We start from the raw sequence: 14,310 nt of genomic DNA, 5'->3' as shown, positions 1-14,310 counted from the left end.
CTTTCTCTTTTTCTCTTCAATAATATATCGTGTAATTCATATTGGCTTGAATAAAGAAGCCTTCTCTACCAATTGTACAAATCTATGTTGGTTTTCTTGACTTGTTTCTTAATAGTGATACCCCCAAGTTTTATTGAGAGTTCAGTAACAAAGAATTGTCAAAAAAAGATATAGAGTTATTCTTTGAATCAATATAGAGCAATTATGAAGCCTGTGTCCTACTTTTTAGTCTTATTATTCTTAAAAGCACATATGAAAATACTCAAAAAAAAAATTAAACTTCTTTACGCTTAATTATTCAATTTTTCCGATAATGAACGAATGTAATTGTGTTATGAAATATGACAAATGTATTCGCCCAATAAAAAGCTTCAAATAGTCAATTATATCTCAGAATTGGACAGTGTGAATTATGACTTATGCTTATCATCTTTATTGATTGGCTAATAAATAACCAAGTTAAAGCAGATCCGCCATAATCTATTTAAGCATCGCTATTTTTTTTTTTTATTATTTATTTTACTTCTTATACTATCTCATTTCTTCTTTTTTCAGAGAACCTAAATGACCACTGCTACTGACAAACTCATTATCTTTGATACCACTCTCCGTGATGGAGAACAGGTAAAAAAAAAAAAGATCTTGTAACGTATTGCTTTAACTAACGCTCCTTTCTTCAGTCTCCCGGTGTTACTTTGAACACAGAAGAAAAGATTGAAATTGCCAGACAATTATCGCGCCTTGGTGTTGATGTCCTTGAAGCAGGTTTTCCTATTGCTTCTATTGGTGACTTTGAAGCTGTTAAACGTATCGCTACTGAAGTTGGTCCTTTGATGGAAGGAAGAGAAAAGATTGGCAAGCCTATGGTAAGTATAAAGAATAGATGGTTTTATTTTTTTTAAAAAAAAAAAAAAAACTCAATTATCCTCATTCGCTATAGACTATCTGTGGTCTTGCTCGTGCAACACCTAACGACATCAAACGCTGTGCGGAAGCCATCTCTAATGCACCCTATAAACGTATTCACACATTCCTTGCCACCTCTGACCTTCACCTTAAATATAAACTCAAGATTGACCGAGAAGAGTGTGTCAAGCGTGCAGTGGCTGCTGTCACCTTGGCCCGTTCTTTTGTAGACGATGTAGAATTTTCTCCTGAAGATGCTGGTCGATCTGACCGTGATTTTCTTTGCCATGTGCTCGGTAAAGTGATTGAAGCAGGCGCTACCACTCTTAATATTCCCGACACAGTGGGCTACAACACACCTGAGGAATATGGTGATCTCATCCGACACCTTGTCAAGAATACACCAGGTGCTGATAAAGTCACATTTTCTACTCACTGCCACAACGATCTTGGCTTAGCTACAGCAAACACCTTGGCTGGTATCTCTAACGGTGCAAGACAAGTAGAAGTAACCATCAACGGTATTGGTGAAAGAGCAGGTAATACAGCAATGGAAGAAGTCGTGATGGCAATTCATACACACCCCAACTTTTATCCTGTACACCACACAATCAACACCACCTTAATCTGTCGTACTTCGCAAATGGTCTCCTCTCTCTCAGGTATGACCGTACAACCTAACAAGGCAATCGTTGGACGAAACGCCTTCCTTCACGAATCCGGTATTCACCAAGACGGTGTCCTCAAGAACCGTCAAACATACGAAATTATCACTCCCGAAACAGTTGGTGTCACTGACATTAGTCTTGTTCTCGGTAAACACTCAGGTCGCAAAGCCTTCCATGAACGTTGCAAAGAATTAGGCTTTGGAGACATCAACGATGAGGATTTCCAAAAGGCATTTGATGAATTCAAGGCTCTTTGTGATAAAAAGAAGAATGTGAATGACGCAGATATCCTTGCTATCCTCAGCAATCAAATCAAGACCAGTAACACAACCGCCTTTTACACCTTTGTGTCCACTCAGGTCGTTGTCAGCACAGATTCTACTTCTACCGCCAACGTCAAACTCTTTGATATCAAGGCCAACAAGGAAATCAGTGATGCCGCCATCAGTAACAATGGGCCCATCGATGCCATCTTTGAAGCCATCCATCGTTGCCTAGATCGTCGTTTCCGCTTAACCATGTTTGATATTAGCGCAGTTGGTGAAGGAACAGATGCTTTGGGTAAAGCTGAAATTCAAGTCATGGTTGATCCTGAAACAGCTAAAGTGAAGGATGAACGCATCACCAAGGCTGCTTTCAGTACCAGCTCAGCTGATGTGGATATTATCACTGCCGCTGCAAAGGCTTACATCGGTGCAATCAATAAGCAGTTGGTTTGGGAAAGTGAATTGAGCACAGGTACTGCTCGTAGTATCACTGAAGAACGTCAAGTAAATGTCTAATCTCTTAAAGATTCACATTATTGTAAATAAACTTTTTTTTTGCCTTTATCAATCATCTCGTCATTGTCAAAAAGTAATGCTTCTCTTTAAATCTTTCATCTATTTACTCCATGTCTTCTGGTGTGCTGTAAGGATAAACATCTTTTAAAATCAATAAAGTGTATACTTTTTATGCTTATGATTTTAATCATTACAAAAGACATGTAACTTTATGTGAATACAAACATTTTGTTTTATTTGCCATCATTGTTAGACATTGGTCGCATCACTGGAAAAGCTAAAACTTCTCTAATGTGACCAGCACCTGTCATTAACTGAACTACTCGATCAATGCCCATGCCCCACCCTGCTGTAGGTGGCAGGCCATATTCTAAGGCATCGCAAAAGTCCATGTCTGGTAAAGGCACTTCTAAGTCACCCAAGTCTCTCTCCTGAAGCTGTGCTCTAAACCGTCTTCGCTGTTCTTCAGGATCATTTAGTTCTTCATATGCATTCACAATTTCTTTTCCACCCACGAATAATTCAAATCTTGCTGCAACCCTTTGTCCCTAATAAAATCAAATGAATAACACAATTTTCAGTTTTGAGTCAATGTACATTGTCATCAGCATCCTTGGCGAGTGGGCTAAGAGCGAGTGGATGATTATACAAGAAAGTAGGTTGAATACATTCTGGTTCAATATAATCTGAAATCAATCGATCCAAGACGCGAGACACAGTAAAAGGTCCTGATAGCTTAACATTCAACTTCTTACACAATATCTTCAATTGATCTGAAGCATCTGTGAAAGATAAAACATAAGGCATTTGCTTTTTTATATTCTGCCTCTCCTCACTCTCACTCTCTCTTACCTTCATCTTCCAAGAAAGAAAGTGATGAGCCCAAAATGGATGACAATCTTTCAGCAACATTGATTCTTTTAAAAGGCGCCTTAAAATCAACAGTCTCTCCCGATTTAGTCACAATAGGCGCATCACCACAGATGACAGTTGCCATCCCAGACAGCAATTCTTCCGTGTCTTTCATCAATGTCTCCAAGTTACCATACGCCTGATAAAATTCGCATGTTGTAAACTCTGGATTGTGGTCAGCATCGATGCCTTCATTTCTAAACTGTTTCCCAATCTCGTACACACGATCCATGCCTCCGATGACCAATTGTTTGAGGTAAAGTTCAGGTGCAATACGGAGCTGCATGTTGATGCCTAAAGCATGAGCACGCGTTTCAAATGGACGTGCATTGGCACCACCTGCGTTTCCTGATAATACGGGAGTTTCTATTTCTAAAAAATCTCGGCTATCCAAAAATTCTCTAATGTAGCGTATAATCTATGCATCATGATATGTTAATAAAAAAGATGAGCTGTATATATACAAATAGTCTTCTTATATGTACCTTTGAGCGTGTTTTTAGTATTTCTAAAGATTCAGAGTTCACTAATAAATCTAAATGTCTTTGTCGGAATCGTTTTTCCTGTATTCACTGTTAAGATCTTAAGCTATAAACCTTTCTGAGACTTACAGGATCTTTGAGTCCAGTTCGAGGAATATCATGTAAGCAAGGTGAAAGCACTTTCATTTCATTTGTAACAAATATACTGAGTTGTCCATGATTTGTTTTACCAGGGACTCCTGTAAAGGCTTGTTTCATATAAGTTTTTTTTTGGTATGTAAAGCTGATAAAAAATACCTACAAACAATATCACCTCTACATAAATGTCTATTCGCATCTTCAAATTCTTGCGGCGTCCCTTGGTACCTATTACGTGAAGCGACAACTTGAAAGGTTTCGCCATTCTGTACAATGTCATAAAATATCAATTTGGCACTTGATTCTCTTTTTGAACTAATCCTGCCTGTTAAAGTCACTAGATCTTGTTCTGCTTTTTGTCCCTTTTGAAGTAGTGTTTGATATTTTTGTAATTCTTTGGTTGTAGTCCATTTTCCATGCTTTTCTGGTGTAATAGAAAATCGAGGATAGTGAAGAATTCTCGATGTAGCTAGATTTACAGTTTATATTTAGAACGTTACCCTCTCTTTCATTCTCTTCTTTGTCTACACGCTTTTTACTCGTGTATCACTTTTTACTTGTATTCTGTGTGATATATCGCTTTGATATGTTTCTGGAAATAAGTTGCTGTCTAAATATATGCTTAATCATAGCTTGTCAAAATAAAATAAAAAAAAAGGTCCCTGCACCCAAAAAAAAAAATACAAGTGTCGGGTATTCAAAAGTCAGTTAAGAGATATTTCTTGCATCAATATAAAGGAATTACCTATTGAAATTTTAGAGATCCTGATCGTTTTATAAAATAAGGTACTTCATTTCTCCAAATAGAGATTGAAACAATTGACACAAATAAATATCAATTGTCTACATCCTAAGACCTTATTATTTGTATATAAATCATTTACTTATAAACAAGGAAATATTAGGGCAAAGCTATTTGCATTACAAAATTTATCAAATGTCTCAATAAAGCGCAAGTATGTTATATACAGTTAATCATCAACCCTTTAGTAAAAAATATTAAACTTGTCCCAAAACGCTTGATTATCTCACTTTATCCAATCTACACCTTGTAATTGGTCTATAATACATGGAAGGAAGATGTTAACATACATGACTCGAAGGGAACTAACAAGTCATTCTTGCTTTAAGTCATTTACTTAAGAGCCTCCCTGCTGATATGAGTTGGATTTGCTTGGCGCTTACTAAAACGAACTAGGATCAATGCTCTTTATTTTTCGAATTAATAAAATATTATTTACATTTACGTGGACAATACTGAATAGGAATATAAACAAATGTCAGGCTTATTAAAGTATGATAAAAAAAAAGGGACTTCCTTGGTTATCTAGAACTTAAAGCTATTCATTACACCTTGACTATCCAGGAGAGTAACAACAATCACTCGATGTAACTTGGTTATAATTGTTTATTTGTCAACTACCATTGTAAGAAATAAAACAAAAATAGTGGTCATCGGAACAAGACAAAAGCTGGATTCTTCTTGTAATTTCTTCATAATACGGATTAAAGTGATCGCTTTGGCTTCTATCGACCCATCATTCAGTGAGATAGATATTATTGTGCAAAAAAAAAAAAAAAAAAAAAAAAAAAAAAAAAAAAAAAAAAAAAAAAACCATCATTGTCAATAAATGAGTAAGTGAGAAGGAGTAGTATTTTTTAATTAACTAATGGTTTCGGATAACTAAGGTCCCAGGATTACCTCGTACACAATACAGATTGACAAATTACCATTTGGTAGACATCTATACTACGTTGTGGGAATTATCAGGGGACAATGTCTTACTATATTCATTACAGGACTTATGAATATGGTACAATATATAATTTAGTAAATATGAAAATTAATGCAGCATTGAGTCTTACAGGGTAAGAAAAAAACTGCAAATGTTTTAAAAGCTTACTTTATGATTCTATATTTATCTAACACTCAAATATATCACATCAAATATATTAAACTTGTAAAGAAAGATAAAATATGCGTCAAACAACTGATCGTGAGTATAAAACACGCGAGATCATTGTTTATGGTGAAACACGACGATTCGACCGCCGCATAAATATATTGTATTTATTTTGTATTTTTTCAGAGCAAAACTCTAGAATAAATATTAAGAAAGTGGATAGGTTTTGATTGCAGTAAGTCCTTGTTTTATTATTAAATAAATCACTTCCTTTGTCTTCTCATCCTCTTAGTTTCAGCAACACTAAGTGGTTATCAGCTTTTTTTTTGCGCGTGTCTGGGGACCAATTAGATAATCTTTACAGTCTTACTTAATTGGGAAGAGTAATTTTACATGTAGGACATTTTATTTTCGGTGTACATGTACTTCTTTTGGCGTTGTTATTCTTTTTCGTAGAACCTTTCTTTTTCTTCTTTAATTAGAAACAATGTACAGTGGAAGAGCAAAAGCATATGGAAATAATAGAGAATTTATAGAGGAAATTGATTTAAATGAAACAAAATTCGATTGTTCAAAAAGTGCTATATCATCCCAATATGAAGAAAGACCATTAGCGCAAAGTATGATTATCGGAAACTATTCATTAGCCAGTGGATCATTTGAAGATACTATTGATGACAAACCAACTTTACAAAGAGGATTAAAGGCTCGCCATGTAAGCGCTTAAGAAAAAGATATATGCCAAATGATGTGCGACACTAATTTAGTGATAAAGCTAACCATGATTTCGCTTGGTGGTACAATTGGTACTGGTCTTTTCTTAGCTTCTGGCTCTTCAGTTGCAGAAGCTGGTCCAGGTGGCGCATTGATAGCTTATACATTAGTTGGTACTATGGTTTTCTTTGTGATGGAATGCCTTGGCGAAATGGTATATTTATATCCAACATTTGATTTAAATAAGCTCAATTAATCTCATTACTAGGCCACGTTCTTACCTATATCTGGAAGCTTTAATAATTACGCAGGCCGTTTCATTGATCCTGCTATTGGATTTGCTTTAGGCTGGAATTATTGGTACAACTGGGCAATTACAGTAGCTGTTGAATTGGTAGGCTTCAAAAGATATCCATGTACTCTACAGAGCATTTATCTTGCTTTTTATTTTCACCATAGACTGCTGGATCAATAGTCATGTCTTACTGGCTACCTCAGGTTCCTAGTGTTGTTTGGTCCATTATACTTTTGATTATTATTCTTGGTTTAAACTTATTTTCTGTCAAGGGTTATGGTAATTACGTAAATCCGAAATTTACAATAGTTTACAGTAAACTAACAATTGTGTATACTCAGGCGAAGCTGAATACTGGTTTGCTTTAATCAAAGTTTTGACAGTGATTGTATTTATTATCTTGGGCATTTTTGTTAACACAGCCGTATTAGGAGGACATTATTACGGAACAGAAGTGTTTAGAGTAGGCGGTGTACAAGGCCTTGGTGTACTGAGCACTTTCTTGACCGCAGGTTTTTCTTTTCAAGGTACTGAATTAGTTGGTGTTGCTGCAGGTGAAAGCGAAAATCCTCGAAAAAACGTGCCTAAAGCTATTAAGCAAGTCTTTTGGCGTATTATTTTATTTTATATCCTATCTATTCTCATCATTGGTCTTATTATTCCATATGATGATCCTTCACTCCTGAATGATGATGTAAGCCATATTTCTGTTTCTCCATTTACTTTGGTATTTATAAAGGCAGGTATCAATCCTGCAGCACGTAAGCAAATAAGAAAAGTGAGGTGGCATTTTGTTTATTCATATCTTTCTTTATCATGTGTAGATATTATGAACGCAGTTATTTTAACAACCGTGCTTTCTGCTGGTAACTCGGGTTTATATGCCTCAAGTCGTACACTCCTTGACCTTGCAAATGAAGGCAAGGCACCTCGATTTTTCCGAAAAATCACAAAAAACGGTATCCCCATTTATTGTGTGCTTTTGACAGCTGCTATTGGTATGCTTGCATTTTTGACCTCCTTGTTTGGAAATGGTGTGCTTTATAGATGGTTGCTCAACATATCTGGTGTTGCTGGTTTTATTGCATGGTTAGGCATCGTAGCTTCCCACTGGCGATTCCGTCGTGCTTATGTCCTGCAAGGCTATAAGATTGACGATTTACCTTTCAAGGCCAAAACATATCCCGTTGGACCTCTTTTTGCATTTATTGTCTGTCTGTTTGTATTAGTAGGGCAAGGCTATGACTCATGGACAAAAACCACAGTTGTAGCATCAGATATCATTGCTGCTTATATTGGCATCCCTTTCGTGCTCGTTGCTTATGCTGCCTACAAAATTATCAAAAAGACTAAATTGATTCCTCTTGCAGAAGTCGATTTAATATCTGGCCGTGAAGCTTTCTTAAGGTATATGGTAGAGAAAATAACCAGAAGTAATCCCCATCTAACCTTTTTTATTATTAGACGCACATTGAAACCTGAGGAAGAAAACAATTTTTCTGAAGATATCAGCATTTTTAGACCATCCACTTGGAAGCATATCCTTATCAAATTGAAATCATTGAGGAATAGATCCCAAAATTAGGCTTTAATCTTTTTTTTTTTTTTATGTACTTGTAAATATGTTCACTGTATTATATAATAATAGTAGACTTAGTATGATTTTTTCTTAATTATTTTAATCTTCTATTTTGGTAACACAATTGCTAGAGTAGAATTTAATAAACCTTTTATTGCCATATATTCTAAAAATACGTACAATGATTCCATAGTTAATGGGAATTTTAAAGATAATTTGGCCACTCGTTTGAAAATAATTTGGGTCAAATTTCTGGACCAATTCAAATTAAAAATTTTTGATCAAATGTCCAATTGACGGTAGAGTCACTGTACGTATTTTTAGAATATATGACGGAATTGATAAAGAACAAGTCTTTAATTCACGTTCTCACACATCCATCTAGATTCAGTAACTACAGTTTTTCAATGAAATTCAGGCCACACGGGAGGCTTTGACCTTTTTTGGATATAGTATAACTACAAGACTGCTCATTGGTTAATATTTTGTAATTATATTTAAAGTACAGATGAATAAAGAACTATAGTGACACAAAAATTTTGACTATTCAAGCAAAACTTTTTTTTTATTTTATGCGAAAAACATTAAGCAAGCAATATTATCAAATAAATATGTAACAGTTAAAAAGATCTTAATACTGAAAACTGGCTTAGCTATACTCTTGGTATTATATTTGGAATGGCAGAGTAGATGGAGTACAATTAAAGGGCAAGCTTTCTTTTTCTCATAGTAAAGTAAAAGCATCATAATTCAATGCTTCTTCTCAACACAAAAGTATAGCAAGTAAGCTAGTTATGTTTATTAATAACACGAGAAAATAAAAAGAAGGCATTGATGCGTCTCTTTTTAATGGCTTTTAATTAGCTTTCGTCTTGGAAAGTAGAGCTGTGAGATTATTCTCGCTTGCTTTTGATGATAGTATTACCGGAAAATTTATAATGTTTGTAATATTATCGTCTTCTGATATATTAATTTGTAATCAAACTGTTTGATAAGCAATAACAACTCTGAATCCATTTGGTCTTGGAAAATCTGACAGAATTAGTGGATAATGGCCTGTCAACTGCAGAATATTTGGCCGATAGTGATTATGTTGCTGGGATACCTTTCTGTCTGCAATATAGTTACTTGTACTTTCATTCTATCATTTTCGATTACTTCTTTGTTTAAGGCAAATCACGGAAAATACAAATTCCCAGAAAAAAATGATTTGGGATATTAAGCTGAGCTTCTTGAATACCTCGGCATTTGGCTTAAAGACCTTCTAGTGTGATACATTAAAATTTCTCATAATGAAACATTGTAACTAAAAAAGCTCTTTGTGCCTCTTCTTCTTTTCTATATTTTATACACATAGAAATTAATAAAAATAGAAATCAGAGAGTATTGAAATTAAGTCGATTGCTTTATTCTCTTGTTTGTATCCTGTTAAAAGTAGTACAAAATACAGCTGTCCCCAATCTTCCAACTTTTTTAATCTCAGCACTACTATTGTCCTGCTTTTTTTTTTTTTTTTTTTTGTTATATTTTTCATGTCTAAAGTAATAATAACAAAAGCATTTATGCAAGGGTGGAGCTAAATTTATGTATAGCCTGTCAATCAAGAAAAATTTGAACCATTTGAAGTTTCTTTTGGTGCTGGTGCACTTTCAGGTGCTTATGATAAAATAGAGGATCATATGCCTATTGAAGCTTGCAGGGAAGCCTTTTTGTCTGGTATAAAAAAGCTAATATTTATTCTAAATAATAAAACTTCTTACACCTCTGTTGATAGGAATCAACTCCTTTGATACGTCACCTTATTATGGCAATAGTGAATATATTTTGGGAGATGCTTTATTTGAGCTTCGAAATGAGTTTCCAAGAGACCACTACTATTTGGCAACCAAAATTGGTCGTTACGGTTACACGGTCAAAGACTTTGATTATAGTGCAAAAAGAGTATATGAAAGTGTAGAAGAAAGTATGAAGCGAATGCATACGGATTATTTGGATGTTGTCTACTGCCACGACGTTGAGTTTGTTGATTTTCAACAGGTTGTTGGACCCAACCAGGCTTTAGAGGCCTTATTTAGTTTGAAAAACCAAGGAAAAGTGAAATACGTTGGATGTTCAGGTATACATAAAAATACAAGTCCCTCAACACATCTTTCTTATTTTTCTTCTGTATAGGTTATCCACTTGAAGTATTATTAAATATAGCAGAGCATCAATATAAAAAGGGACAACCATTAGATATAATCTTGTCTTATTGTCACTACACACTTCAAAACACCTTATTAGCAGACTATGCACCTAAGTTCAGAGCAGCAGGAGTGAAATATATCATGAACGCGTCACCACTCAGTATGGCTTTATTACGTGATGCTGGGCCACCTGATTGGCATCCAGCTCACAGCGAATTACGAAAAGCTGCTAAACAAGCTACCAAGGTGGCTGTTGATAACGGATTGAGTATATCCACTCTGGCTTCTCGTTTTGCTTTCCAAGGTCGTGATGTATTTCAGTTGGATGCTACTGTAATTGGTCTAGCTCGAAAATCTGAAGTTCAAGAAGCCATACATGCTTGGAAAGAGGCAAAAGAACGAGAAAACAGCCAAACAGAGACCAAAGTATATGAAGAAATTCATACCATCTTTAAGCCATTTAAAAATTATACATGGAAAAGCCCCACCGATAAGGAATTGTGCTTAAAATAATACAAAATAAAAAGAGGTTTATTAGTAATAAAGAGAAAGTGGTACACAAGTTTTTAACGCTGACCACCATAACCTCTAATATTCTCTGCAAAGCCCCATTCAGTCTCCAATTGATAAGGTTCACTAATGTGTAAGCCATTTTCAGTAATTTTAGCGATTTGGTACTATTTCATAAAGTAAGTTTTTCATTCATGGTAACATGTATAAAGTAATCACCTTATTCATGGATCTCGCATCTCTGTAAAATAATACTCGTAAACATTCATTCATAATATCAACTGCTTCTTCTTCAGTCAATTCATCTTCTCTACCTTCAACTCGTCTTCTTAAAATGGGTTGTGCCAAATGTGCACCAAAACCTGTAGCGATGGTTGTGGATTGATAGGTAGTACCTCGCAGGTCAACATAACCGAGAAATTTTTCGCCTTTATGAATTCCTCCAACAACCAAAGAGTTCCAAAGAGGATTGAATTTGGATCTTCGGTTGTACATAACTCTCCATAGGTATTCGTAGATATGAGGTGCCCCTAAAACATGTCCATCATCTGCATTGTGTTCTTTCACCCTGTGTATAAATGTTGAGTATATACTTTTTTATCCTTGCTACCTTCCTCTTACATGAGAGAATCCAGAAGATGCTGAATGTATTGATAATCTGAAAGATCGCCCGATGCACCTACAATTGTGCTTTCACCCACTGGATATAATCTTTTGATATCACGGAAACGGGCCAGAGATCCGTATGAGCCTATATATACGTGTTTAATTAAAGAACATAAATTGTTAATCAAGCTTCTTTTACCGAGCATGTCTGCTGCCATTATAATGCCATCTCTATACTTGAAAGCAAGTACAGAAGTGCCTGTCACTAAGGGATTTCTATGAATAAGGATAAGCTTTTCTAATTACAAAGAAAAAGAAAGGGTAGTATTTTACTGAGTTCTTGTCATTGGTCCATAGGCTGATTGAGCCAAGTGGTCAGGAACTGTTTGATGCATGGGGACAGTGTTGTAAGCGTCAACAGTTTCTGAGCGTGGTTTGCCCCAGTGTGAAGGGAAGTGATCCATACTGAAGTGTAATTGAGGAAAGAAAAAGAAATTACGAAAGCTTTACGCGCGTCCATCTTATGAAGTCTATGTATGACGTCCGCCCAGCTTTATCCAATCAAAATTAGCTGAGTTTTTTTATGCGCTCAATACCCAAACTTGTACAGGCATTCCTGCAGCTGTAAATGATCTTGTGTGTCCTTCAGAATCATGGGAAAACACAAGATAAGTCTAAATGCATAATGGGCTACGGAGAGATATAATACAATGTTAATTTATTAGTATGTAAAAGGCTAGTCAAATCTCCAAGTCATTTTATAGCAAATGTCTTTTATATTTATCACAATCTAAACCGGTTCATGCTTTCTTTATTGCGTTATTAAAGCTTCAAGTCCAGCTCGTATTAGCCTAGCTTACTATACTGTATCTATATCCACCAATACTTAAAAGCGCACTATACCCTTGGTTCCTGATTCATCTCTCAGGGACAGAAAACATCTTTAGAAAGATTGTTTATTAAATTAAAAATTGCTCTTGTTCATACTTCAACTCATGTGTTAATTTAAAAAACGGGCCAAAAGGTTTAAAAAGGATTATTAAACAAAAGGTTTTTTTTGAATAACAAGTAATATCAATACTGTAATGTGCTGCAGAGAAAAATACATTATTCCAATTTTATGAAGGGATTGATCATTGTAAGCAAAAATACTATAATATACACTATAGCTGATAAAATATTATCATTTTCTGCAAGTGCTATGAAACCTTTTAGACAAAGAGTAAATTTAATAGGGCCTAGGTGAATTTTTATTTAAAAGTTTTTACAATTGAGAATCTAAATTGTACTGATACACTCTTTGGCTATTGTGATGATCATACATGTTGAGTTCTTCGTGCTTGTTATTTGACTCATTACCTGTGCTTGAAATAGTAATAGTTGTATCAGTTAAGGCGGTCTCTTCTTCACAGCTTCTTCTCGAGTTTTCGGTTGAGTTCCAATACAGTAATCGTGTCATAAACGGGTCGTGACAGGAATCATGACCCAGTGATGGATAATATTGTCTGTAAGCAAAATAAGCACATACAATGCCCAATATTGAACCTATAAAGACATCCTGCCAATGGTGACGATAATCATCAGTGCGAGAGATGGCTACTAGAGCTGCTCCAATGAAAGGAAATATGCAACAAAATCCTTTGTAAGTATGCTGTTACATTTTTATTAGCGTTCTTGCACTTTAAATTTGTTTGTGTATTACCCCCATTTGATCAAATAACCTTAATTTGCCAGCAATATAAAATGATAAATAACCTAACCCTGCAAACGAGACTAAATCAAAATAAATCATACTTTAGTATACTAAATAATGAAGTGATACTTTTTTTTTTTTTTACACGACGAGTGTCCACTTGGAAAGCTTTTGAATCCATCGATCATAATATCTGAATGAATATCTGTTGTGCAAACATCTATACTAGATAGTCCTAATACGGGATCCTGGGTATCTAATGGTGGTTTACATCTTGATAACATATCAGGTCTTGGTCTACCTGCTGTCACCTATTTAGATGTGATTAGTTACCTGTATACATGAATACCAACTTACTTTAATCACATCTGTCAGCATAATAGTCATTGATAAACCTAAGCAAAGACCTATTTATGTATCAGTATCAAAAAGGGAGAAAAGTGTAGTAACATTATATTTTACCTAATACTCCTGCATGAAAGTCGTACCAATTTCTTTTATATCCAATACCACTCAACGATATAATAGCAATAACAACGATAGGCGCAATAAGGCAAATTATCTAAAACTTGTTATGTTTTTTTTTCTTTTCTTTTTTTTTTTTAGTATTATTTACAATAAGTGACCAAACAGGTACCCTTTCGTTCTCAGTATAAGGAAATGATATTGTTTTATCATCAATTGAAAATTGTCGATGAAATGGAGTAACTTGATCAATGGCAAAGAACACAGCTGTCATGATGATAACAAGTAACCAATCGAGCCCATAGGAAAGTGTTATACGTCGCCTAACAGGATCTTTTAACATTATATATTTTGTATGGAAGAAAAGAAAGGAAAGAATGACAGGAAAAAAGAGAACGGTTTTGTACTATTTTTAAATTCAGATGGTGATCAACCTACATTGTTAGCTTTATTTTATAATTCTTTTTTTT

The 14,310-nt window shown here is 34.9% G+C and overlaps 6 protein-coding genes across 6 annotated transcripts; 3 read left to right on the top strand and 3 right to left on the bottom strand.

Annotated features, from left to right (window-relative positions):
- Nucleotides 1-564: 564 nt before the first annotated feature.
- Nucleotides 565-2,356, top strand: RO3G_17032 (2-isopropylmalate synthase; the record flags this gene model as incomplete). Its single annotated transcript, XM_067671616.1, has 3 exons — nucleotides 565-624; nucleotides 681-866; nucleotides 941-2,356. The coding sequence occupies 3 exons, from the start codon at nucleotides 565-567 to the stop codon at nucleotides 2,354-2,356; spliced, it is 1,662 nt and encodes a 553-aa protein (XP_067527621.1).
- Nucleotides 2,357-2,944: 588 nt separating this feature from the next.
- On the bottom strand, nucleotides 2,945-4,008 carry RO3G_17031 (uncharacterized protein; the record flags this gene model as incomplete). Its single annotated transcript, XM_067671615.1, has 3 exons — nucleotides 2,945-3,138; nucleotides 3,209-3,686; nucleotides 3,880-4,008. 3 exons carry the CDS (start codon nucleotides 4,006-4,008, stop codon nucleotides 2,945-2,947), a joined length of 801 nt encoding a protein of 266 aa, XP_067527620.1.
- Nucleotides 4,009-6,573: 2,565 nt separating this feature from the next.
- RO3G_17030 (uncharacterized protein) lies at nucleotides 6,574-8,386 on the top strand (the record flags this gene model as incomplete). The annotated part of the gene is made up of 6 exons (XM_067671614.1): nucleotides 6,574-6,720; nucleotides 6,775-6,900; nucleotides 6,966-7,080; nucleotides 7,143-7,562; nucleotides 7,626-8,208; nucleotides 8,266-8,386. 6 exons carry the CDS (start codon nucleotides 6,574-6,576, stop codon nucleotides 8,384-8,386), a joined length of 1,512 nt encoding a protein of 503 aa, XP_067527619.1.
- Nucleotides 8,387-9,912: 1,526 nt separating this feature from the next.
- Nucleotides 9,913-11,079, top strand: RO3G_17029 (uncharacterized protein; the record flags this gene model as incomplete). The annotated part of the gene is made up of 4 exons (XM_067671613.1): nucleotides 9,913-9,921; nucleotides 9,973-10,096; nucleotides 10,155-10,496; nucleotides 10,553-11,079. The coding sequence occupies 4 exons, from the start codon at nucleotides 9,913-9,915 to the stop codon at nucleotides 11,077-11,079; spliced, it is 1,002 nt and encodes a 333-aa protein (XP_067527618.1).
- A 53-nt stretch (nucleotides 11,080-11,132) lies between these two features.
- Nucleotides 11,133-12,146, bottom strand: RO3G_17028 (uncharacterized protein; the record flags this gene model as incomplete). Its single annotated transcript, XM_067671612.1, has 5 exons — nucleotides 11,133-11,243; nucleotides 11,296-11,644; nucleotides 11,698-11,827; nucleotides 11,882-11,958; nucleotides 12,016-12,146. The coding sequence occupies 5 exons, from the start codon at nucleotides 12,144-12,146 to the stop codon at nucleotides 11,133-11,135; spliced, it is 798 nt and encodes a 265-aa protein (XP_067527617.1).
- Nucleotides 12,147-12,946: 800 nt separating this feature from the next.
- Nucleotides 12,947-14,183, bottom strand: RO3G_17027 (uncharacterized protein; the record flags this gene model as incomplete). Its single annotated transcript, XM_067671611.1, has 6 exons — nucleotides 12,947-13,333; nucleotides 13,385-13,455; nucleotides 13,521-13,686; nucleotides 13,733-13,782; nucleotides 13,838-13,937; nucleotides 13,992-14,183. 6 exons carry the CDS (start codon nucleotides 14,181-14,183, stop codon nucleotides 12,947-12,949), a joined length of 966 nt encoding a protein of 321 aa, XP_067527616.1.
- Nucleotides 14,184-14,310: the final 127 nt, after the last annotated feature.

This window comes from Rhizopus delemar, genomic scaffold (assembly GCF_000149305.1).
Source record: "Rhizopus delemar RA 99-880 supercont3.25 genomic scaffold, whole genome shotgun sequence".
Taxonomy (NCBI): Eukaryota; Fungi; Mucoromycota; class Mucoromycetes; order Mucorales; family Rhizopodaceae; genus Rhizopus; species Rhizopus delemar.
The sequence above is the reverse complement of the archived record's forward strand: the minus strand, read 5'-3'. Positions and strand labels throughout refer to the sequence as shown.